The sequence below is a fragment of the Ursus americanus genome, chromosome 28, assembly GCF_024610735.1.
Source record: "Ursus americanus isolate L20-20 chromosome 28, mUrsAme1.1.p, whole genome shotgun sequence".
Taxonomy (NCBI): Eukaryota; Metazoa; Chordata; class Mammalia; order Carnivora; family Ursidae; genus Ursus; species Ursus americanus.
Genome location: NC_142154.1, coordinates 4,297,596 through 4,323,900, shown reverse-complemented (window position 1 = coordinate 4,323,900; position 26,305 = coordinate 4,297,596). Strand labels below are relative to the sequence as shown.

General features: G+C 44.7%; 1 protein-coding gene across 2 annotated transcripts in view; it reads left to right on the top strand.

Annotated features, from left to right (window-relative positions):
• PDE8A (phosphodiesterase 8A) overlaps window positions 1-26,305 on the top strand; it is a 155,956-nt gene that overhangs the window by 81,880 nt on the left and 47,771 nt on the right. For both annotated transcript variants that reach the window (XM_087856606.1, XM_045813095.2), the window contains exons 6-11: window positions 5,757-5,845; window positions 16,434-16,512; window positions 18,042-18,179; window positions 23,295-23,383; window positions 24,956-25,007; window positions 25,109-25,148. In XM_087856606.1, coding sequence (XP_087712732.1) covers window positions 5,757-5,845; window positions 16,434-16,512; window positions 18,042-18,179; window positions 23,295-23,383; window positions 24,956-25,007; window positions 25,109-25,148 — 487 coding nt within the window. The remainder of the gene's footprint in view (window positions 1-5,756; window positions 5,846-16,433; window positions 16,513-18,041; window positions 18,180-23,294; window positions 23,384-24,955; window positions 25,008-25,108; window positions 25,149-26,305) is intronic.

Sequence of the window (26,305 nt, the reverse complement as noted above, 5' to 3'; positions counted from 1 at the left end):
CACTCTCTCAAAATTGTGCCTGCTAAAAGCCATCTAAACATCATAAAATCTCTTTAATGCCATACTAATTAAGAGTCATGCCATACGATGTGTTGTTAAAACGCTGACATGTATACGTGCAACTTGAAAGGCAGTTCAAGAATTCTGGAAGTGAAGCAGCCCAAACGTGACTCCCTCTCCACCCCCAGCACCCAGCTGTTGGTTTTCCCTAAGACAAAAGGTTTCTAAAGGCTTTGGTCAGCTGGTTGTCAGTCAGCCTTGGGAATCACGATGGAGAGAACTTAGGTAAGGCTGATCCTGGGGCAGATTTGTGGCCTGAATTTATATCTGGGAGGTAGTCAGGACCCCCCCAAGCCACAGATTTAAAGTGGGTCTAGGTGGGAGTTCGTACTCCTGGGCACCTGGCAGAAGCAAATACAGATCCTCTCCGGAGCAAGACACCTTCATCTCTGGCCTCAGGGAATCTCCGCGAGTAATTGCTCCAAGGCAGCAGGTGGCATTGCACGGAAGCTCAGCAGTCCACAGGAGATGAGGCATCGCGAGTGAGAACTGGTAGGGGAGAGGCAGCAGAAACACCCCCACAGCCCACAGACACCAGAATTATCAGACTCAAATTACAAAGCAGTTATGCTTACTATATGTAAAGACTAAAAGACAGCTTGCGAATGTCTGCAAGAAATAGGAAAACTATAAAAAGTGACACAGGAAATTCTAAGCAGAAAATTGAATTTTGAGAAATGAACACATTATAACTGAAAATTTTAAAACTTAGTAGGTCTGAAGAAATTATCCAGCATGTAGCACAGAGATTCAATAATAGAAAATAAGTTAGGGAGGTTAGGAAGTGTGGAGGATAGAGTGTATAGTTTAACATATATGTAACTGGAGTTCCAGGAGGATGGGAGAGAGAACGGGACAGAGGCAATATTTGAAGAGAATTTCCCAGAACCGATGAAAGACTGTAGTCCATAGATTCAGACGTTCCAACAAATCTGAAGGAGAGTAAATAAAAAGAAGACACATCATAGTGAAAATCTCGCCAGAGAAAAAAAGATTACCTTCAGAAGAAAGCTGACTGACAGCTAGCTTGTCAGCAGTGATAAAGGGAAAATAGAAAATAGTGGGATGATGCTTTCAGTGTGATGAGATCACTGCTCACCGAGAGTGGTAACCCGAGCAGGAAGGCTGTTAAGAACGAAGATGACATACTTGCAGCAATATGGAAACAGAGAGTGTGTGCAGGCTGTGCTGCAAGCAGGCGGTGATTCCCAAGCAGCTGTCTTGAAATGCAAGAAGGAATGAAGCCAGGAAATGCCGACTATGGGGTAAATACAAACGCACATTTACTGTATAAAACAGTCATAGTAATGTCTATTCTGATTGGAGATGACAGCAGGAGGAGGACGTATGCCCTTGCAAGGCGTAAAATTCAAAGTCCTGTTTCCCCAAGTCTCTGTCTGAGGCAAAGAATTGAGAAAGGACTCCACTGATACAACAGATGGACTCGAACAGAAACTTGAAGAGGAGGGAGGAGGGATGAAGTGGAGGGAAGTGGGGAGCAGTGAACCTGCCCTGCGCATGTGCCCGCCTACTGCCTCCCTGTCTCTGCAGCCCTCCCTCCTTTCCCTGCGCACGCATACTCACGTCTGCGTGAATGACCTGCAGTAGAGCTTGATTTATAGTTAGAGAACGTATGAAATGTAAGTAAAATATGATCTGTATCTATCTAGGTGTCATGGTAGACCTAAAAGGAAAACACAGACTGGAATGGATAATCCTCTTCTAACGGAGGGGACATACCAAAAGAAAAATTTGAACAATAGGTCAGTCTTAAAATTCTAGTCTATCTTAGCAAATGTAGGCGTTTTCAAGGTTTGTGGGGAGGAGATGGAGGTAAAAGCATTCTCAGGGCCTTATCTAGTAAACATGGGGGTGGGGAGCGGGCAGTGAAGGTATCCCGAAGTTTTCATCTGGGAAATGTGCAGACTAGAACATTTGTTCTCTGGGAAATAGTCGATTCTAGCGGTGATTGGCATCTTGTTTTCAAATAATAGTAAAGAAATCTATGTTGGCCTTCGAGATCAGTGAGAAGGAAGATAACCATTAATAGAAAAGTTTAACCTTCCAGATTCATATGAAATTTACAGCAAGTGTCAAACCGGCTGACACAAGGACGAGGAAGCAGCAGTGTGAAACCGGTCATAAAGACCCAGTAAGATAAAAGGAGTAAGATCAAATGCATGTGAACAGACTAATTTCTCCCATTTTCTAAAAGATAGGCTGCTGGACTGGGTTATTAAGTGTAGTTATGTGACACTTCTAAGACAAAGTGATAAAAGTTTATAAATGAGCAAAGGTAGCAAGTAAATTCAGAGAAAAAGAACACAAAAATTCCAGTAATAACGTGCAATATGGAACTTCAGATTTTACTTTATACACACACAATTTTATATAAAACATACAATAGATAATTATTACATAGTTTTGTGGTCCCCCCCTTTTTCTTTTAACAACCCCCAAAACATACACCCATAGCAGCACCTACGCCCATTCCCTCACCTCCACTGATCCGTATTAAGTGGTCTGAGAACAACCACGTCGGCCGGTGGGAGGGGGAGTGTTTCTTTCAGTACGGAATCCGGGGTTGGAAGTTTGGATCACCTCATGCCCCACCTTCACACAAGGAGAAAAACTGTCCCAGCTGACTTGGAAGATCTTTTGTTACTACTCTTGAGCTTCCAAACTGGCGCTTTTTTTTTTTTTTTTTTTTTAGCAAGGACCTCTGAAGCTTCCACTTTCTAGTGAAACTTGGGGCTAGATGGTGTGCCCTGGATTCTTTCCTTACCGACAGCCATAACCAGAAGTCATAACGCTTTATGTTTGTATGAGGGCTCTTTGAAAGGGCATAGATGCGTGTTGGGAACGTGTGTGTTTGAAACTCCCCACCAGGAAGCGCCCTGGCACAGCGGTGGGGACTGGGGAGCTCATCCTGGAGAAGGGATAGCAAACCTCAGTCCTTCTGTTTTCTTAGTATAATCGAGCGATCATGAAACTAACTTGAAAATGCAAGAATGGCTGATGCCCACGTTCTCCGCCCTCTCACCCACACACTCGGTCAGGGCGTCCTCTGAAGCCTTTGCTAGAACCCCCCTCAGGTGCATGTCCCCAAGCACAGAAGCTTCAAAGTAGTCATTACAGAGGTGCATGACCTGGCGAATCAGGAGGCAGCAGCAGGCTCACCATTTTGTAGATGATGACTTCAAGTAGAAGGCCAGTCCTCAGAGACTGCAAGTGAAAACTAATCTTTAAGCAGAGTCCCGTGCCTTCACATAACAACAGGATTCTGAGGTGACAGAGGGCGTGGTGACTCTCCCAAGTCCCATGGCTGGTAGACAGTGGTGCCAACCCTTGCGTCAGCCCTAGACCTGAAAGCCAACCCTGCAGCGGGGTCTCTGGGCTTTAGGGGGCAATCAGTTGTTTTATGGGTTAGAGCCATCGTTCAAGATTTTGGGATGGATGGAGACCGCTTGCTTCCTCAGTTGGACTTGGTAGCAGCTGAGCATTTGCTGACTAATACCTGAAAGGTTCAGGCTTGGTGTATCTCAGTGCTGGTTATGCATGAGAACCCCCCCCCCCCCGAAAAGCTTCGCTAGAGTCTCTTCCGGTGGTGTTGGGCGGGGCCTGCACATTGGTATTAGTTGTAAGATTGCAGGTGATTCTAACAACAGCCCGGGGTTGAGAGCCATCAGCTGGGGCCCAGCAAGGGGGGTGTGATAAAGGCTCTGGAAAAGCAAGGTTGAGTCAGCTCAGGAGTCCATAGGCTTTGTGGCCTGGCCCCCTGCCGGGATGGGGTAGGGAGAGGAGGCTAGCTGCTGCTGAAGGAGGAGGAACGGCAGCCTGTTTCCTAAGTGTCCCGGGACCCGGTGCCCTTCTCTGCCCTCCATGCCTCGTGGAATCCTTGGGACATACGTGGAAGTTGGAGAAGGGCTGGGAAGAATGGATGTTCAGAAGCAGAGCAGAAGTAGTGAGGGGGAGGGGCAGACAGCAGGGGCAGGATGCTCTACATTGGGTTCCATGTGCTTATTTTGTCACTTTGATGTCTGCCTTTGGGGTAAAGAAGTTTGGATATATACATTCAAACTAATACCGATGTGCAGATATGTATACATTCATATACATCTAGTTGCGTGCCTGCAAGGCCATTTATAAATTCACTTGTCTCCACGTCCCAAGATCTCACCTGCAAAGCAGGTGAGGCCAGCCAGGCCCCTTGGACAGCTCCAGTCCCCACCCCTTGTCTTCTGGCAGTGGCACAAGCACTGTGCCCAGGAATCTTCTCCCTGTTCCTGCCCAGTCAGTGGTAGGCGCCCATGTGGGTGGACGGCCTTCTCAGGTGTTCTGTGGAGTTGAGGCTGACTAGGAATGGACAGCGGGGCCAGCACTCTCCTCCTCTCTCAGTAGATGAGAGCTGGTAGACATGGCAACTCTCTGACTTCTGTGAGTGAGAAGGGCTATGTTTTGGCCTGTGGGTTAGGGACCACCATGCCCATGCCAAGCCGTCCTTGCCTCCTCCCCTCCCCTCCCAGGGACAGCAGTCACCGTACTCTGTGGTCATACACCAGTTTGCAGTTAGAGCACTTTCGCCCACTGCCTCGCTTGGTTCTCATGGTCATCTGCGGTGGCTACGAGCAGGATAGTCTTGTTCTGCAAGTGAGGAAGCCAGTCCAGGAGGGATGGGTGCCTCATTTAGGGTCATACGGTTTATAAGGCATGAACCTGGGGCTGGATTATTAGTTTGCTTTGACACTCAGACAAGGTCCTGATCACTGTTTAAATGGGGGGCTATTCACCTTCACTGTGGCAGAGGCAGGAGCTCTTTGAAGGGCCCCTGTTCCAGACTGGTCTGGCTTTGGCTGGAAGGTGGTGGCCTGCAGAGGCCCTGCCCTGCCTCTAAGGCTTCAGCCTCTCCTCCTTGTCGGTAGAGTATTAGCCATGCACTGAGCGGGTGAAAGTAAGATCTGGTCATAGAAATAGGGCTGTGTAAATGTTCCCAAATATTTCTTCCACCTGAATGGAACTATGTGACAGAACACAGTCACTTCTAAGGTGTCTTCGTGGAGCGCATAATTTGGTGGAATGGGTCCACGCTTCTCAGAACTGTGTAGTATGCTTTGTGCTGAGATGCTTCCACGCTGTAACGTTATTATACGAGGTAGTCGTTGTCCACAGCAGTAGGAGCTACTGGGCAAAGCCATGGCTCTGCTGGCACCTCTGACCTGGAGGGCCGTCCTTGATGGCTGGGTTGAGCCGTGGTTAGAAGGGAGTGTAGGAAAATGTCGCCTGAGTGGGGTTCCCTTTGTGAAATACTGGTGCAAAGTGCAAGCGTGTGTTTCTTTACTGTGAGCTCGAACACCTGTCAAGAGGACAGCGTACTGCCCTTACTCTGGAAGTTAATATAAATAGGACTTCAGTTAAATAAATTTCTTCTTTCTACATATTCTAGCCTCTGACAGTGACATGCAGACAGCCAAAATCCTCTTCCTCAAACAAAGCCTTCTTAAGTGCTGCCTTCTTAACAGTTAATTTGGAATCCACAGATTTTCATCTCTCAGTCCCTGTTCATCACTACGGATAGCGTATTTTTTAGATTCCAGTTACCCACTTGAGAAGTCTGTTAAAGAGTTATTTTTATTGATAGACATATTGCTATAAAGATGCACATTTGTTTATCCACAAAATCTCCTTTCTCTTTGTAGAGGTATGTGGAAAACCCCAGCCTCATGGCCTGTTACAATGAACTGCTCCAGCTGGAGTTCGGAGAGGTGCGGTCCCAGCTAAAACTCAGGTAATTCACCCCGCCCCTTCTGGAATGCCCACGCCACACCATGCAGGGCAGCTTTGCAAGTGAGGTCTTTGGGTTGTGGCTCTTTGGCTCTAACTGACCTCCTGCTGAAGTGGGAGGGGGTGGTGACCTGGCAGCTCTCCTTGTACAAGACTCGGGTCTGCCTGGGTGACTGAGTGGTCACGTTAGTGATGGGAGACTCACACTTAAAGATGGGGCTACAAAAGAATAATAGACAAGAAAGCAGGTGGTAAAGTATATACTGAATTATCTGTTTCGTTTTTTAAGAAAAAAATACTTGTGTACACACCCCCAGCCTACCAACATTAGTTACCTTTGCCAGGTAACATGTTTTCTTCTCCACAGATAAGCATTTTGTAATTTGCTCCTGAGCAAGTTGTTTTGTTTTTTTAAGAGAGTAGAAACTTAGTTCCTTATACAATAGGAAATGCAAAAAATTAGTAAAATTATAGGACTTTGACAGAAGGAGAAAAAGTCAGCAGCTCTTTGTCATCCTAGGTTTCTTCCTCAGGTGGTCTGCTATTCTTTAATATTTCCAGGGATCAAGGGGAGAATGAAATCACTGTTTGTATATGCCCAGGGCAGAGGTAAGGGGGTCAGGCCTTGGAGGAGGGAGATTAGCAGGGACCAGCACAGGGTTCCACATGCAGGGAAGGAAAGTACTTCATTGACCAAAGGAAATGAAGCTTGAGGTAGCAGAGAAGTTCTGACGAACAGACATGTTTCAAGGCTAGTGAAGTGTCCAAAAGAGTGCTGTTGCCGGATTTTGCCAGGAAACTGAGATCGATGGCTGCCTTGAGGCCCGCTCCTCCCTCCCTCTGGATGCAGGCCTGCTGCGGCATCCTATGGTGAATGAGGCTACCAGCCACTCTGAGAGTAGAGTGGAATTTTGGAGCAGTCAGGATGCAGCAGCTGACACCCAGGGAGATGAAGTGACAGATCTGAGACCTCACAGGCAGCACACAGCACAGAGAATCCTTCAGCTTGTAATCAGCCTTTTCCAAACTGCAGTCATTGTCTCTCCTCCATCCCTAAATCTCACAACCTCTGACCTTTCCTTCCTGAATACCTTAGCTTAGCGAATACAGCACCATCTCCGCTGTGGTCCTAGACTGAAACTACTGTGTCCCCTTCACAAATCCCCAGCTCTGGCCACTCACCCAGTCCCCCTGATTTTGCTTCCTGAGTATCTGTGGAATATGCCCACTTACCTTCCTCTTTAGGTGGCCCACACAGCTCTCAGTGGTGCACCTTCTGCTTACCTCTCTGTCCCCATGTGTCATCATGCCCTGCTTTGTTCTTTGCACCAGCTGACAACCAAAGAGAGAAGAGTCCGTTATCAAGGGCAATATGAAGATACGAATGGAAGGGGAAATGTGGGACTAGAGAGTTGGGAGAAATCCACACTTGTTCTGCGGATGTTAAAATGTGCTCACAAGCTATAACAAGCACCTTTGTGTTACTGCTAGATCACTCAACTGGAATGTAAAGTGTAGAAATAGACTTGAGTGTATTTAAGAATTTAGCATATGATCAACATGGCAGCTTAAATCAACGTGGAAAAGGACAGACTTTTCAGTGAATAGAATTGTGACAGCTTGTTAACTGTTTGGAAGGAAAATTAAGTTATATCTTGATCTCACACCCAAAACCCAAAATAAATTCCAGTGACTTAGAGACTTGATGTTAAAAAGTAGGGCTACATGAGTACTAAAAATATAAGTGAACATATGTAATTGGATGATGAAGTCTTTTTAAATCCAGCATGGCATAAAAGCCAGATTGGGTAAAGGAAGAGAGTCAGATTAAACAATATATAAATGTTAAGCTTGTTTGCAGTTTTTTTTAAAACCTTAAAAATGTTACATTTTTATTTTTATTTTATTCTAAAGATGCATTCATTTATTTGAGAGAGAGAGAGAGAGCATGAACAGGAGGGGCAGAGAGAGAGGGAGAGAGAATCTCCCCCTCGGTAGAGCCCGGTGGGGGGCTCAATCTCATGATCCTGAGATCGTGACCTGAGCCAAAACCAAGAGTCAAGTGCTTAGCTGACTCTGTCACCCAGGCACCCCAATAATGTTATGTTTTTAGATAACTAACGTAATGGGGAGAATATATCTGTAACATAGGACAGACCGGTTAATTTCCCGTATATGTAAAGGGCTGTGTTGGATCAGTTGAAAAATGGAAACATCCAATAGAAAAAATTTAAAAAGCTGTGATTAAGCGGTTCACAGGAGATATTAATGGCCAGTAAACGTGCAAAGATAGATATTTGGCTTCACTAGTAATCAAAGAAATGCAAATGAGAATGATATACTATTCTTTATTTACCAACTCTGCAAAAATTTTAGAAAGAATGATAAAACCAAGTAGGGCTTCTCACAGATCCATCTCCTCTAAGCTTGTTATGGGGAACTTCTTTCTCATTGTTTTTTGATTTTTTAAAAAATAACAACTTTACTGTTGTTTAATTCACATTTTATCACTTGATTTTTATATACCAAGAAATAAAAGTTAATTTCTATTGGCTAAGCTTCTTTGTCTTGTTTAGTGAGATAGTTTATTAATACCAGGAATAATGTAAAAGCATTGCTATTGTTAGTTTCCTTAATATTGTCTTTGTATTTTATGGACAAGTAGGCAGTTGCTTTCTTTTCTTTCATCTTCTGAGGCATTGTCCTTCTGAGAACTAAATTGAAAGCAACCTAAATGTCCTATCATGGGGGATTTGTTGAATAAATTATGGTATAACTTTAAATAGCTAATTACGTTAGACTGGTCTACACAGACCTGGAATGAGAGAAAGGGTTGGGGGGGGGCATTTTTAAAGCTCTTTCAGAGAAAAACATGCAGCCAAGGATCCTCTATCCAGCAAGGCTTTCATTCAGAATGGATGGAGAAATAAAGACCTTACGGAATCACCAGTCATTGACCAGTTTCGTAAGCACGAAACCAGCCCTACAGGAGATATTAAGGGGGGTTCTATAAAAGTAAAAAGGCCCCAAGAGTGATACAGAACAGAAAGTCACAATCTATAAAAACAAAAACTTTACTGGCAACATGGCATCATTAAAATCATATCTCTCAATAATCAGTCTCAATGTAAATGGCCTAAATGCCCCCATAAACGCCACAGGGTTGCCGATTGGATAAAAAGACATGACCCATCCATTTGCTGTCTACAAGAGACTCATTTTGAACCTAAAGATACATTCAGGCTGAAAGTAAAGGGATGGAATACCATCTTTCACGCCATTGGACCTCAAAAGAAAGCTGGGGTAGCAATTCTCACATCAGACAGATTGGATTTTAAACTAAAGACTATAGTTAGAGACACAGAAGGGCACTATATTATTCTTAAAGGATGTATCCAACAAGTGGATATGACAATTGTAAATATATATGCCCCCAGCAGGGGAGCAGCAAGATACACAAGCCAACTCTTAACCAGAATAAAGAGACATATAGATAAAAATACGTTAATAGTAGGGGACCTCAACACTCCACTATCAGAAATAGAGCACCCAAGCAGAAAATCGACAGAGAAACAAGAGCTTTGAATGCCATACTCGACAAGTTGGACCTCATAGATATATATAGAACACTACACCCCAGAACCAAAGAATACTCATTCTATTCTAATGCCCATGGAACATTCTCAAGAATAGACCATATTCTGGGTCACAAAACAGGTCTCAACCGATACCAAAAGACTGAAATTATTCCCTGCATATTCTCAGACCACAACGCTTTGAAATTGGAACTCAACCACAAGGAAAAATTTGGAAGAAACTCAAACACTTGGAGACTAAGAACCATCCCGCTCAAGAATGATTCGATAAACCAGGAAATCAAAAATCAACTTAAACAATTTTTGGAGACCAACGAGAATGAAAACACAACAGACCAAAACCTATGGGATACTGCAAAGGCAGTCCTAAGGGGAAAATACATAGCCATCCAAGCCTCACTCAAAAGAATAGAAAAATCTAAAATGCAGTTTTTATATTCTCACCTCAAGAAGCTGGAACGGCAACAGAGGGACAGGCCTAATCCACGCACAAGAAAGCAGTTGATCAAGATTAGAGCAGAAATCAATGAATTAGAAACCAGGAGTACAGTAGAGCAGATCAACAGAACTAGAAGCTGGTTCTTTGAGAGAATCAATGAAATTGACAGACCACTGGCAAGACTTATCCAAAAGAATAGAGAAAGGACCCAAATCAATAAAATTATGAATGAAAAGGGAGAGGTCACAACCAACACCAATGAAATTAGAAGGATTATTAGAAACTTTTATCAACAGCTTTATGCCAATAAATTAAGCAATCTGGAAGAGATGGAGAACTTCCTGGAAACCTATAAACTACCAAGACTGAAACAAAGAAATTGATTTTTTAAACAGGCCAATTAATTATGAAGAGAGTGAAACAGTGATAAAAAACCTTCCAAAAAACAAAACTCCAGGACTGGATGGTTTTCCCGGGGAATTCTACCAAACATTCAAAGAAGAAATAATACCTATTCTCCTAAAGCTATTACAAAAAGTAGAAACAGAAGGAAAGCTACCAAACTCATTCTATGAGGCCAATATTACCTTGATCCCCAAACCAGGCAAAGACCCCATCAAAAAGAATTACAGACCGATTTCCCTAATGAATATGGACGCCAAAATTCTCAACAAGATCCTGGCTAATAGAATCCAACAGTACATTAAAAGGATTATCCATCATGACCAAGTGGGATTCATCCCTAGGATGCAAGGGTGGTTCAACATTCGCAAATCGATCAGTGTCATAGATTTTATCCAGAAGGAAAAAGCCAAAAATCATATGATTCTCTCAATAGATGCAGAAAAAGCATTTGACAAAATACAGCATCCTTTCCTGATTAAAACCCTTCAGAGTGTAGGGATAGAGGGTACATTCCTCAATCTCATAAAAACCATCTATGAAAAGCCTACAGCAAATATCATTCTCAATGGGGAAAAGCTAGAAGCCTTTCCCTTAAGATCAGGAACACGACAAGGATGCCCACTCTTGCCATTATTATTCAACATAGTACTAGAAGTCCTTGCAACAGCAATCAGACAACAAAAAGGGATAAAAGGTATCCAAATCAGCAAAGAAGAAGCCAAACTGTCTCTCTTCAGAGGTGACATGATACTCTATATGGAAAACCCAAAAGAATCCACTCCCAAACTATTAGAAGTTATAGAGCAATTCAGTAATGTGGTGGGATACAAAATCAATGCTCAGAAATCAGTTGCATTTCTATACGCGAATAATGAGACTGAAGAAAGAGAAATTAGGGAATCCATCCTATTTACAATAGCACCAAAAACCATACGTTAGTTTGGAATTAACTTAACCAGAGACGTAAAGGATCTATATTCTAGAAACTATAAATCACTCTTGAAGGACATTGAAGAAGACACAAAAAGATGGAAAAATATTCCATGCTCATGGATTGGAAGAATTAACATAGTTAAAATGTCCATGCTATCCAGAGCAATCTACACTTTCAATGCTATCCCGATCAAAATACCGATGACATTTTTCAAAGAACTGGAACAAATAGTCCTTAAATTTGTATGGAACCAGAAAAGGCCCCGAATTGCCAAGGAATTGTTGAAAAGGAAAAACAAAGCTGGGGGCATCAGAATGCCAGATTTCAAGCTGTACTCCAAAGCTGTGATCACAAAGACAGCATGGTATTGGCACAAAAACAGACGCATAGACCAATGGAACAGAGTAGAGAGCCCAGAAATGGACCCTCGGCTCTTTGGGCAACTAATCTTTGATAAAGCAGGAAAAAACATCCGGTGGAAAAAAGACAATAAATGGTGCTGGGAAAATTGGGCAGCTACATGCAAAAGAATGAAACTTGACCACTCTCTCACACCATACACAAAGATAAACTCCAAATGGATGAAAGACCTCGATGTGAGATAGGAAGTCATCAAAATCATAGAGGAGAACATGGGCAGCAACCTCTATGATATCGGCCAAAGCAACCTTTTTCATGACACGTCTCCAAAGGCAAGAGAAACAAGATAAAATGAACTTGTGGGACTTCATCAAGATAAAAAGCTTCTGCACAGCCAAGGAAACAGTCAAAAAAAACTAAGAGGCAACCCACAGAATAGGAGAATATATCTGCAAATGATACTACAGATAAAAGACTGGTATCCAAGATCTACAAAGAACTTCTCAAACTCAATACACGAGAAACAAATAAACAAATCAAAAAATGGGCAGAAGATATGAACAGACACTTTTCCAATGATGACATATAAATGGCTAACAGACACATGAAAAAATGTTCAAAATCATTAGCCATCAGGGAAATTCAAATCAAAACCACACTAAGATACCACCTTACGCCAGTTAGAATGGCAAAAATTGACAAGGCAAGAAACAACAATTGCTGGAGAGGATGTGGAGAAAGGGAATCCCTCCTACATTGTTGGTGGGAATGCAAGTTGGTACACCCACTCTGGAAAACAGTGTGGAGGTCCCTTAAAAAGTTAAAAATTGAGCTACCCTGTGATCCAGCCATTGCACTACTGGGTATTTATCCCAAAGATACAGACGTAGTGAAGAGAAGGGCCGTATGCACCCCAATGTTCATAGCAGCTTTGTCCACAATAGCTAAATCGTGGAAGGAGCCGAGATGACCTTCAACAGATAATTGGATTAAGAAGTTGTGGTCCATATATACAATGGAATATTACTCAGCTATCAAAAAGAACAATTTCTCAACATTTGCTGCAACATGGATGGCACTGGAGGAGATAATGCTAAGTGAAATAAGTCAAGCAGAGAAAGACAATTATCATATGGTTTCTCTCATCTATGGAACATAAGAACTAGGAAGATCGGTAGGGGAAGAAAGGGATAAAGAAAGGGGGCGTAATCAGAAGGGGGAATGAAGCATGAGAGACTACAGACTCTGAGAAACAAACTGAGGGCCTCGGGAGGGGGGTGGGGGAATGGGATAGACTGGTGATGGGTAGTAAGGAGGGCACGTATTGCATGGTGCACTGGGTGTTATACGCAACTAATGAATCATGGAACTTTACATCAAAAACCAGGGATGTACTGTATGTTGACTAACATAATATAATAAAAAAAAACATTAAAAAAAAAAGACTCATCTGTGTGCCTGCCTACAAGAGACTCACTTCAGAAGTAAGGGTACACACAGAATGAAAGAGAAGGGATGGAAAAGGATACTCCATGCTGGAAACAAAAAGAGAGCTGGTGTAACTATAGTCATATGAGACAAAATAGACTTTAAAACAAAAGCTGTAATAAAAGAAAAGAAGGGCATTACATAATGATGAAGAGGTCAACACAAGAAAATACAACATTTATAAATATATATAGATCCAACATAGGAGCACCAAAATACTTAAAGCAAATATTAACAGACACAAAGGAAGAAATTGACAATACAATCATAGTAGGGGACTTTAACACCCCACTTAAATCAGTGGATAGATCATCCAGACAGAAAATCAATAAGGAAACATTGGTCTTAAGCAGCACATTAGACCAGAAGAACCTAATAGATAATATAGAAAACCTTTCATCCAAAAGCAGCAAGATACATATTCTTCTCAAGTGCCCATGCAGCATTCTCCAGGATAGATCATGTTAGGCCACAAAAGAAGTCTCAGTACTTTTAAGAAGACTGAAATCATAGCAAGGATCTTTTCTGACCACAGTGGTATAAAACTAGAAATCAGTTACAAGACGAATACTGGAAAAACCACAAAGACGTGGAGAATAAGACAACATGCTCCTGAACAACCAATGAGCCATCAAAGAAATTGAAAGAGGAATTTTTTTAAAAGCTCAGGAACAAATGAAAAAAGAAATGCAACACACCAGAATCTATGGGATCGCAGCAAAAGTGGTTCTAGAAGAGAAGTTCGTAACAATACAGGCCTCCCTGAAGAAGCAAGAAGAATCTCAAACAATAACTTTATACCTAAAGGAACTAGAAAAAGAAGAACAAACAAATCTTCAAAGTTAGTGGAAGGAAGGAAATACTAATGATCAGGCAGAAGTAAATAGAGATGAAAAAGATCAGTGGGACTAAGAGCTGGTTCACTGAAAAGATAAAATTGATGAACCTTTAGCTGGACTCACCAATAAGAAAAGAGAGGGCTCAAGTAAATAAAATAAGAAATGAAAGAGAACTTACGTACCACAGAAATGGAATCGTAAGAGACAACTATGTACAATTATATGCCAACAAATTAGAAGGAGTGGATAAATTCCTAGAAACATACAATCATGACTGAATCATGCAGAGATAGAAAATCTGAATAGACCAATTACTAGTAAGGAGATTGAATCAGTCATCAAAAACCTCCCAACAACAGAGTCCAGGACCAGATGGCTTCACTAGTGAATTCCACCAAACATTCAAAGAATTAATAGCAGTCCTTCTCAGACTCTTCCAAGAAACAAAAGAGGGAACTCTTCCAAACTCAGTTTCTGAGGCCAGTATTACCTGATACCAAAACCAGACAAGGATGCCACAAAATAGTAAAATGATAGGCCAATATCCCTGATGAACATAGATGCAAAAATCCTCAACAAAATATTAGCAAACTGAGTTCAGCAATACATTTAAAGGATCGTATACAGGGATGCCTGGGTGGCTCAGTCAGTTAAGTGTCTGCCTTCTGCTCAGGTCATGAGCCATGGGTCCTGGGATCGAGTCCCACATTGGGCTCCTTGCTCAGCAGGGAGCCTGCTTCTCCTCTGTCTGCCACTCTCCCTGCTTGTGCTCTCACTCTCTCTGACAAATAAATAAATAAAATCTTAAAAAAAGAAGGATCATGTACCATTTATTCTGGGGATACAGGATGGTTCAATCTATAAATCAATTAACATGATACACCACATTAACAAAATGAAAGCTAAAAATTGTATGATCATCTCAGTAGATTTGACAGAATACAACATCCGTTCATGATAAAAAGAACTCTCCACAAAGTGGGTATGGGGGAATGTACCTCAATGTAAGAAAGCCAAAATATGACAAACTCACAGATGACACCATATTCTTTGGTGAAAAGCTGAAAGCTTTTCTTCTAAGATCAGAAGCAGGTTAAGAACCCCCCCCACACACACACACATACACACTTTTATTTAACATAGTACTCGAAGTCCTAGCCAGGGCAATTAGCAAGAAAAAGAAATAAAAGGCATCCAAATTACAAAAGAAAAGGTAAAACTGTCACTATTTGCAGATAAAATGATACTATATATAGAAAACCCTAAAGATACCACCAAAAAGCTACTAGAACTAATAAACGATTCACTGAAGTTACAGGATGCAAAATCAAGACAAAAATTCCATTGCATTTCTATGTAGCAATAATTATTCCAAAAGAAAAATAAATCCCATTTATAATTGCTTCAAAAAGAGTAAAATACCTAGGAATAAATGATTAAGGAGATGAAAAACCTGTAGTACACTGAAAACTATAAGACATTGATAAAAGAAATTGGAGACTTACCCAAATAAGTGGGGAAATATACCATGCTCATGGATTGGAATAATTAATTTTGTTAAGATGTCCATAATATGCAAAGCAATCTGCAAATTCAGTGTAATTCCTATCAAAATTCTCTCCCTCTCTCAAGTAGATAAATAAAATCTTTTTTAAAAAAATTACAGTTGACCCTTGAACAACATGGGTTTGAACTGCATAGGTTCACTTATACGTGGATTTTTTCCATAAATAGAGTACTATAAATGTATTTTCTCTTATCTTTTTAATAGCATTTTCTTTTCCTTAGCTTGCTTTATTGTGAGGATACAGTATATAACACATATAACACAAAATCTGTTAATTGACGGGTTATGTTATGGATAAGGCTTCCGGTCTACAGTGGGCTGTTAGTACTTAAGTTTCTGGGGAGTCAAAAGTTATATGCAGATTTTTGACTACACAGGGGGTCAGCACTCTTAACCCCTGCCTTATTCAAGGTTAACTGTATGGTTATTTTTCTGGATTTTGTGATGATTATCATCTTTTTAAGTTTGTAATTTCCTGGATTTTTTTTCCTCATTCCAAATATATATTCTTTTTTACATAAAGAAAGAAGTAATAGCTACAAATGACTGACCACCTCCTTTCTGTCAGACTCTGTGCAGGATTCCTGATTCTCTTCTCTCACGTGGTCCTCGGGAGGGCTCTTCAGATGGGAAGAAGGGAGACTGGGGAGGTTCAGTCCCACACATGGGGTCCCAGAGCTGGGGAGGGGCTGTGATTTGGCCTGGCGTGTATCCCACCCCGGTCCTCACACTGGAAGGGGGGACACCCGTTGTGTGTAGTCATGGTCCCGAGTAGCATGGTTGTGGAAAGTGTTTTCTTCTTTATGCTTTTTAGTATCTCCCTCCTTTTTCTTGAGTTAGTATTTGTTACTTTTATCATCAAATGAAAAACATTTAAATAAGTTAATGCAATAACCCAAGATTGTATTATATTTTTGTAGTATTTATATTAATCAGTCTTTTTTTTTTTTTCCTACCCATACAGGGCTTGTAACTCAATATTCACTGCATTAGAGAAAAGTCAAGAAGCAATTGAAATTACAAGTGAAGACCGCATTATACAGGTTTGTTATTTGGGAAGTTCATTTTTCTGAATTTCTGGTATTGTTTGTTCTTACTTTTAGATTGAATCCCTCCAATGTGATCTTTTTTTTTTTCTTTTTGAAGTTCAAGAGACCAGGTTTTCCTTAGAGGATTATCAGAACAAAAGCTATAAAACACATAATTTAAAATAAGTTCCTTACAGATAAAAAAAAAGATGCTAATAATTACTTAAGGTGCTAGAAAATATTCTGTGGAAATACCACATTTGCATTTATTACTGTTCACCTTTGTGTGTGTTTATTTAGCAAGAGGAGACTTTTATCCGAAGGGATTACCACTGGAGCAGGAGAAGGCTCTGACCGGAAGGTCTGCAAGCTCTAGCCTTTCTCACTGTTTTTGAAGACAGTTTACACCTATAGAAGTTTACTAGAAACTACTCAATTTCTAGAATAACCTAGTAGTTGCTGAACAGATTACCCATTATTAGCAAAGTGAATTCATAAAAGCGGCTTAAGATAACACAGCTGGTACTTTTAGATAACGAAAGAGGGCTTGTGCCAAGGAAATGCTCCTTGTGTCTGGGAATCAGCTCCACTTTGATGTCCATTCTGAGCACTCCAGCTCATCCTTTTAATCTAACTTGCAACTTGCTCGGTAAAGAGCTGCCGAGCCCGGGCCGGTTGCTGCTGGAGGCAGGCCGGGGTTGCAGGCAGCTGCCACGCCTTCCTAGCCGAGCATCGTTGGGCAAGTGACTCAGTCTCCCTGAATGCGCTCTCTCAGATGTACAGATGGGAACGATAGTCATACTTACAGCAACCTGCCTGTTGTCAGAAGGTTCTAAGTGAGCGAGTGTGTGCGAAGTGCTCACTATAGTGTCAAGCAAGGAAAATTGACCTTAAACAATATCCGTTATTGCTTTATCATCATCACTATTTTATTATTTTTACTATTAGCACATGCACAACTTTCCTGTATATTTTCTTCTAGTCTGTGGTCCTCTCTGAAATTTAGCCGTACAGCCTTGCATCTGTAAACACCTGCCAGCTTGTAGCCTGCTTTCCCAGCACGTTATTCATGTGTATCACATGAGAGCGGCGACCTAGAGGTTTCGTTCCCATTAAGCAGATACGTGGACTGGGACTTAGAGGGTTAAGTGACTTGCTAGAGGAGAGCTGGGGTGCTTCGCACTTCAGTCTGGTGCTCTATTCTACTGTGTTATCGTCCAAGAGCCCTTTTGTTGCAACTCAGGCCTGTCTCCACGTGGCTTCTTTCCTCTGTTGGTGTTCAAGTGGGATTGGGCCAGCTCCTCTCTCTGGGGCCCCAGGGACCACGGCAGAAAGCCCAGCCAGGTGTCCCCAGAGCAGAGGCTTCTCTGGAATCCAGGGATCTCCTGGGGTTACGCTCTTATGGCTTTAGAGCTCGAGGTAAGCTCCAGGCCCCTGAGCTTTCTGGGTAGAAAACATGATAGCTTGGGGTGAATACCCTTGATTGTCCTCTTTTCAAATTCTCTTTTAATTTGCTTGATGTTGTTTCTCTTGTCTCCCCCCAGTATGCAAATCCTGCATTTGAAACAACCATGGGCTATCAGTCAGGTGAATTAATAGGAAAGGAGTTAGCAGAAGTGCCTATAAATGAAAAAAAGGCTGATTTGCTCGATACTATAAATTCATGCATCAGGATAGGCAAGGTAAGTAAGAGGTCAGTACCTGTTTTACTTTCATGTAACAGAAAGAAAGGAGATGTGTTCATTGAGCGTTGTGCGTGCCAGGTAATCTGAGTCTTACTCTTCACAGAAGCCCAGGGAAGTGTCGGTGGTGTTGTCCCTGTTATTGCCATTTTGCAGATGAGGAAACTAAGATCAAAGAACTGTAGGATATGATCAGCTATTATGCAGAGTAACTTTGATACTTGAAATCAGTGTCATCATCTTTGTAATAAGTAAATTGATCTTGCTGCTAACGGATCGTCTAAGCGGTAGATGTTGGCAAGTGGCTTTGGGCAGAGGATGGCCGGTGAGTCCCAGAGTCAGAACACATCGAGCCCAGCAATCCTCTGAGCCTTGTGCATCTGTCCAGCCTTTTTTTAATGCCTGCTGTGTGCTGGCGCTCTGCTAGATTCTGGTATAGAATGAAGGGCCAAACATGGACTGCGGCCTTAGAGAACTCGTGTTCCAGGGTGTGAGCATGACCGGTCACATAATCATGGTGCTGGAGGGACAGACAGAAGGAAGGCAGGCTCAGTCTGAAAGGATATTTCTCAGAGCACTGGCTTCTGCCAGCCCCTCACTGTTACCAGGTTTTCATGTGTAATGACGAGGAAAAGGTTATTACTTTTTGTAGTCTTTCCTGCCGGGCTCTTTTTAACTTTTGGAAGTTGGGGAGAGACTATGATCATTCAAACACTTGAAACAGTGGTGACCTGCTGTCTCGCCTGCTCCCCTGTGGCATCCTGTGAGCGACTTTCCCGTAGCCCAGGAAAGCAGTCTGCCATGGGGCGCAGAAGGGCTCTGCAGAGCCTGTACCCCCACTTTACCTGGGCCCCTTGAGACACCATTCGTGGGCTCGTGTCCCTTTGCTGTCCCGTGGCTCTGAGCACACCAGTTTGTCTTGCAGTGAAAACAAGGAAAGGACAGGCTGGCTGTGAGGGCCCAGTGACATACCCCCAGGGCATTAACGAAAGTGGGTACTATTTGAATCCGATTCTGCCTCCACCTTTCGGTCAAGGATGATGATTTTCTTGCTGTAGAGAGTGGCAGGTCCTCTGGAAAGAGCAACGAAGGCTGAGACGGATGAAGAGCCCCTCAGGTGCTCAGGCGTACTGCCTGGGCTGGACCCTGGGTTCCCTTGCTCAGTTAGAAGGGGCGTCCTCAGAAGGCAGTGACCAAACAGCAGTCCTCCCGACCCAGCAGACTTGGGGGGCTTTACCATGGCCTTCCCAATCCTGCTAGAGAAGGGGTCAGTGGTGGTTTTGTTGTGAGGGTCAGCTGGGCATGAGCCAGAGATGACGGCCCTCATGCACCTTTATCTGGCCCAGGGACACTGAGGCATCCCACCCATCACTGAGCAGAGTGAGTGGAGATGGGGAGATAGCGAGGGGGCGGTGAGTGGGTTAGTGCAAGGCCCTGGGATCCATCCAGATCCGTGTGAACAGCGTCTCACCTCCTAAGTAACGTTACTGGCACTGGGTACAAACGGCCCCAAGCTTGAACTACAGAGACCTATTCTCTAAGAATCTGTGTTTATTGTGAGCAGAGAATATGAAAGATTACCATATTATTGACCTCGATATCACTTTATTTCAAAAAGGAGCAGTGTTATTTATTTTGCATGTTTTGGAGTTCTTGGGGCAAGAAGAGCAGCCACTTGTCCTTTGTCAGTAACCTGGTTCTCTGGCAACGCCACAGCGGGACTGGCCACTTAGTTGGGCAAATTTTTTGAGGTGAAAGAATATATGGCCTTTCTGACTGAGTCTCCCTAGGGAGGGAGAAGAAGGGCTTGCTGAGGGGTCAGCCAGCCCTGGATGACAGTGGCACTGGGCTCAGTGGAGAGAGCTCAGAGGTGCCCTGGGAACCAGAATGGGGACTCGGGATATGGTTAGGTGACGGGGCGGGGTTTTCGGAGGGCCAGACCCCAGATGTGCCACTTGGGGGCAGAGAAGAAATTCTGATGAGGTTCAAACAGAGAGCCTGGCAAACATGGCTCTCCACAACTCCTCCCCCACCTGTTGTTCTCAGCCAGTGGCTCCTCCCTCCTGGGGTAACGTCACTACCATTAGGTGACCTTGATTTTCAGCCTCCACACTCGTATGCTTCTTTGCATCCCCGAGTATATCCTTCCCGATTCTGTCCCTTTCTTCATCCCCAAGACTTCTCTAGCAGGGCTCTAGAACCCACGCTGTCTTCACGTACCTGAGCCTTCCAGGGCTCTTCCCTTAGAAACTGTGTCTCGTAGGCGCTGAGTGAATGTTGGCTGCTCGATGCGGGCCTGTAATCATGACGTTTGGCTGCAGAGCCCTCTGGCTTTTAGAAACTTGGAGCTCCCAGGGTTCCTCTGCTTTCCTCCCTCACAGGCTCTCCTCTTCTCCCGACTCTTCTTCACGTTTCCTCCGGGTTTGCCAGGGTTCTTCATCCCTGCTGTGTTCCTCAGAAAGCTCCCTGTTTGATGAGGCACCTTTGCTGCTCTGCATAGATGGCCCACTCCTCCCCGCTTCTAGCCCCGGCGGCCCTCCAAGGTGTCGTGCAGCTTCCTGCCGTCATCTCGAAATCACCTTGTCTAACAGCGATTTTTCTCCCATCCCCATTAACAAAAAAAATCCATCCTCTCCAGCATCTGCCGTCTCTGCTTGTTGGCCGGCCTCACACTTGGCCAGACTGCCGTTCCTGGAATGGTTTCGCTTCCTCTCTACCTTTCAGCGTCCAGTCTGTCACTAAGCCATGACATCTGTTCAACCCCTGAATTTGAGTGTCTGCTGCCTGGGCTTGACCTTGTGCGGGGCCTCCTTCCCACCCCTGGACTGTGGTGGCTGGATCCAGTCAGGGCCCTTTGTCCCGGGACCTCCAACTCCAGTCAGAGCACTCGACACTCTCAAGTGGTTAGTCTGATCACGCCGCTCCCCCAGCGTAGAGTTCACATCCCTTGGCGTGACTACAGGGATGCTACACTCTGACTTGGCCTAACTTTTCCATTCGGGGAACAAAAGCCCCAGTGTCCCTTGACTGTCGACCGCGTGCAGGCACTGTGCAAGCCCTGGAGCCAGAGCAGCCGGATGACGGGGCGCCCAGGGGGGCTGTCTCAGCAGTCAGAGAAGCCCAGCTCGGGGCTTAGCCTGCTCCAGAACAGAAGCGGGGTGTGTTAGTACAGTTCTGAGGGGAGCCCGGCCCGGGGAGGCCTGTGCAAAGCCACCTGGGCTGGAAACAGGCCATTTACTGAATGTTTGCCCGGTGTCAAACTTCGTTAAGACTTTCTGTGCGTTGCCAGATGTCCTCTTCCTAATCGCATTCTAAGGTGGTACTGTGTTATTCTCAAGAACTAAAGCTCGTGTATTTATGACAGGTCAATATTTTTGATAAGAAATATGATCTGTGATAAGTAAATATTTGTTGTTTCTGTGACTGGAGAACTCACAGGCAAAGCTGCTCTCCGAGCAGGGGCACTGGCCCAGGTGCCCTGCGCCTGAGCTGGACCGTTTAGCTCTGGCTGAACTGGCTTCTTATTCCTCTTCTTGGGATCTGGCAGCTGCTCACGTCTATTCAGGAAGGATTAGAGGAGAAAATCCTGCAGATATATTTTAAAGTGCTGATTGATTGATGGATTGAATTGGTCTCCCATTTTTCTCCCTCTCTTTTATATAACCACTCTATTGAGAGAATTATTCTCTATTGAGAATCATTGAGAATTCACATACTGTACAATTCACCCATTTAAAGTCTACAATTCACTGGTGTTTGGTCTATTCACAGAGTTTTGCAAACATCACCACAATCAGTTTCCCGTATTTCTCTTGAGAGCTTCAGCAGTAAGTCTTGCACCTGTCTGCCGAAGCCTCCTGCGGCAGACACCAGGGCTGTGGACACGGAAGGCAGGTGCTTCCTGCCTCGGGACCCCTGTTTAGCCCTTGCCTGGCACAGGCCAGCCTCCCCTCAGAGCTGTAGTGCGTAAGACCCTCACCTCCCTTCTGCTCCGGGGCCAGTAAGCACAGAGCTGGCCTCTCAGGCTGTCTCTTAACTTCAGTCCTTCCTTGGCACACGGTTTTCAGAAGTACACTGGGGAGCGTCAGGAACCATCCTTCGCTTCTGTCAGAATGTCCTGGCTTCTGCTGATTCCACTTTCTCAGAGGAGCCCGAAGAGGAGATTCTCCTGTTGGCATTTGCATGCAGGTTGCCAGGCTGTAGGCATGGAAGATCTCAGAACAGACCCCCTGTAAAGGTTGGGACAGGAGATTTGAGCTAGGCCACCAAGGCTGCTGTGGTAGTCTGCTTCCTGACTGGGTCAGTGCCAGGTTCTAAGGGATCTAGAAGGTCAGGAAGGTTAGGGAACATCCTAAGAGTTGAGTGTCCTACAGTGGATTTTAGGACTGTTTCTAGCTTAAGCATGTTGGTGACTCTTGGAAGAATTCAGAATGTTTTTAGTGGTGACAAAACCCAGCTCCATCCCAGGCTCCTCCGCACCGCCCCAAGAGTAGGGGTGTGTCCCACAGCCCCTGTTCTCACTGTGGTCACGGCTAGCACACACCTCCTCTCCCAGGCTGCGGTTTCACTCTACAAGGATCCGTGCATATTCTGTCTGATCGTGAGAGCATGGCTGCTGTAGCTGTGGCCTTGGCTTTTAAGGTCTCACCGATTTCCTCTACCTGAGCCTGGACCTGGCTGTGCTGCTCTTCCACCTCACACGTCCCAGAAGGTGGTAGTGGCAGCAGAGGTGGCCCCTCTCTGCCCCCCTCCCAGATGCAGGGGGAGAGGCCACGCCCCTCCTCCACTACGGGCGGGAGCTGGGAGAGTTCGAGGAGCCTGAAAGTTGCAGCCGGGGAGCGTTCTTCACTCGTGGGCCCAGGCCCTCTTTTGCCAGCAGGCAGCCCCTGAAAACCTGTGACCATTCATACCATGGCAAGCTGGCATTTATTGGCGACCCAGGAGGAGATGGACTTGGGGGAGATGGTCAGATACCCAAAATTGTGTTTGGGGTTGGGATAATTTTTTATCCTAACTCCTTTAGCCATGGTAAAGGAATCAGAACCTGAAGTGGAAGATGTTCTTGGGTTTATGTCTTGAACGCACAGTATAATGATACTTACGTTCCATTTCTAGGAGTGGCAAGGAATCTACCACACCAAAAAGAAAAACGGAGATAATGTGCAACAAAATGTGAAGATAATACCTGTCATTGGACAGGGAGGGTAAGTAGAAAAACCAGGTACTCCAGTCAACATGCCATGTTTGGCTTATTGCAAAATTTGCTCTGAATACTTCAGTAAGCTAAGAAGTGCATGCAGAAATTTAAAAGAAAGACTTGTCACAAGGTCGGGTGTCACCAAAGAACGATCTTCCAGGGGTACAGCATCCTCATGGCTATAGCCCGACCCCCCAGCTTGTGACCCAGAGCCATCAGGCTCTAGACGGTCCTGCTTCAGCTGCATGGACACAAGAGAAACTAAAGTATTTCTATTAGAATGTCACGTTATTAAGCTGTGTGGTAAGAACACTAACTGGTGGACTCCCTATCTTTAAAAGATTTTTATCTAATTTGAAAGCCTATCTATTATTTCTGCATAGACCTATCAAAGTAGATAAAGGTATTTAAAATACTACCATTTATAGCAACCTTCCTATAAAACAGCTGTGACTACAGATTGCGAAGTATTATATATCAGGAGCCTAAAAATTTCATATAGTTTGTCTCAGAATCTATCTTAAATAATACGAACAGTGGGAAATTATGCATGTGAATTGTAGGACGCCCAGCAATGAAATATGCAACCATTAGAAATGACGATCATAGAAAATTAAGTGGTAAGGGGAAATGCTAAAGATAAACATAAAAATCAAACTGTAAAATCATATCTAGTGTATGATCTCTAGCCTGAAAACGAAGGGAAAAAAAAGACCAGGAGCTGATGTGGCCGTGGTGGTAACAGCAGCTGCCGCTGTTTCTCGAGCCCGTCCCTCCGTGGGCAGGCTCTCGGTGCCTGGTAGACGACACTTCGTGCCCTCCTAAGCACGCACTGCGTCATGAGCCTGCGATCATCTCCATTTTACAGATGAGGAAACTGAGGCCTGAGGCGGCAGGTTTCTGGCCCACGGGCCGCCGCGCTGACTGCAGGGCTCCCTTGCTTGGGCGCCCAGCTTTGCTGCCCGTTGGCACTTGCCTCGGGGAGGCAGGTCTGTGTGGGCTCTCTGTTCTGATCTTTGCCTTTTTCTGGTCTTCTCCAAATTTTTTTGCAATTAGTAGAGGGATCTGACGATCCAGGAGAAAAATTGGGAAAGTGGAAGGCCCAGTAAGTAAGTGAGGAGTCCGGTCAGCCGTATTTGGTTGTAGACCCCCTGCTGGCGAGCTCGGCGTGGCCTGTGGCGCCGCCCCGAGTGGCTGGGAGCACGGTGTTCGCTGGAACCAGAGGAACGCCCATACAGAGGGCTGTGACACTGACAACATGTAAGAAATTGAAGGCTTTTGGTTGGTTAACATGCAGTCCATTGTTTAAAACACTGGTATTTTTCCGTGTATGTTGTGAAGACTTGGAAGAATTGTGTTGTTTTTATTGAAGAGTCCACTTCTTCTCTGCACAGACACCAGAGGATGCTGTGGACTCTCACCTGTTTGTTGGTGGCCTTGGCCGCAGACAATAGAAATGCTCCCCTCAGAGCATTTTGTGGATCGTGAAAGAGAGATGCTCTTTCATAATAAAAATTAGCTGCATACCCATCAGACTAGAGAGCCAGAAGAGAAATAATGCCTTGTTTTCTACTTGCAGAAAAATTAGACACTATGTGTCCATTATCAGAGTGTGCAATGGCAGCAATAAGGTATGTAAGGGGAGCCCTCGGGACCCCAGGGGTGCCCAGCAAGATTCCCCCGTTCGCGGGACTAGACAATCAGAACTAATGGCTGTTACATTCATTTTTAGGCTGAGAAAATTGAATGTGTTCAGTCTGACACGCATACAGGTATGGTGCTCCACGTTCATTCTTAGGGGTCTTAGGGCTTGTGAAAAAAACAAAACCAGACCCTTACTCTGCCGAGCTCGCCTCGTGCACGGGGGGCACTGTATCTTCCTAGCACCGCGGCCGTGTGTCTCTGCCTAACTCCCCAGGCTGGTTTATGAGCCGAAGGGCCTGGGCACTTGTGGGCATTCTGACAGGTGTCCTGGGGTGGGTCTCAGCCTGTGGGGAGAGACTTGGTCACCTCAGACGCAGGAACTAATGTGAAGAGGTGTTGAGTGAATAGTGACTTGGTGGCCTCACCTGTGCTTTATGAAGCAACACTGTTGGGTGTCGGACTATAGACAGCACTCGGGCAGGGACATCTTCACCTCCTGTCAGTAGTCTCCTCCAGCTGATGGGGAGGTAGCTGGACCCCATCAGACTTGGCTCACCTTGTATCTGTCCCCTGTCATGCCTTGGACACCACCCACTCATCCCCGTGTCTGTGTTGCCTCACGTGTTTCTCCCTGGCCTGGAATTGCCTGTTTCCCTCAAGCATGTGCCAGGGCCTCAGCAGCCGCCTTTGTCCTGCGGCTGTCACCGGCGCGGGGCCGGGCTGTGACGGTGCCGCGCTCCTGCAGCTCCGCGCCCGAGGCCGTTTTCCAGCAGCTGTCGTGCCCACGCGGTGCTCGGGCTGCCCAGCTTGTCTGTACGAGCTCCATCCCTCAGCTGTTGGGGACGTGCTTTCTGCAGTAGCAGAACATTCATTCGTTCATTCCAGGAATGTGTCCCATGTGTTTTTCTGAGCATTTACTGTGCACAGAACTCCCTAAGAGCTTAAATTACAGCTTATTTAATTAAAGCCTTGCAATGAACCATTGGGGTAGATATTTTGTGGATGAAGTTCCCTTTTTACAGGTAAGGAAAATAGGGCTAAATAATTTGCCCGAGGATAGTCTGTCCAGGACACAGTGGAGCCGACACTGGAATCCCAATGGGCGGCCCACAGCTGTGAAGCACACCTGGGGCAGCTCACTCCAGGGGCAGGCAGGGCTTTCACCTGGAAAGGAGAGAGACCTGTCGCTAATCAGGGGACAGAGCAATGATAAGAAGTGATGAGTAGTGGGTGGGAAGGGGCTAGTGGTGCCATGGTGACCCAGAGGAGGGGGAAAGTCCCAGCG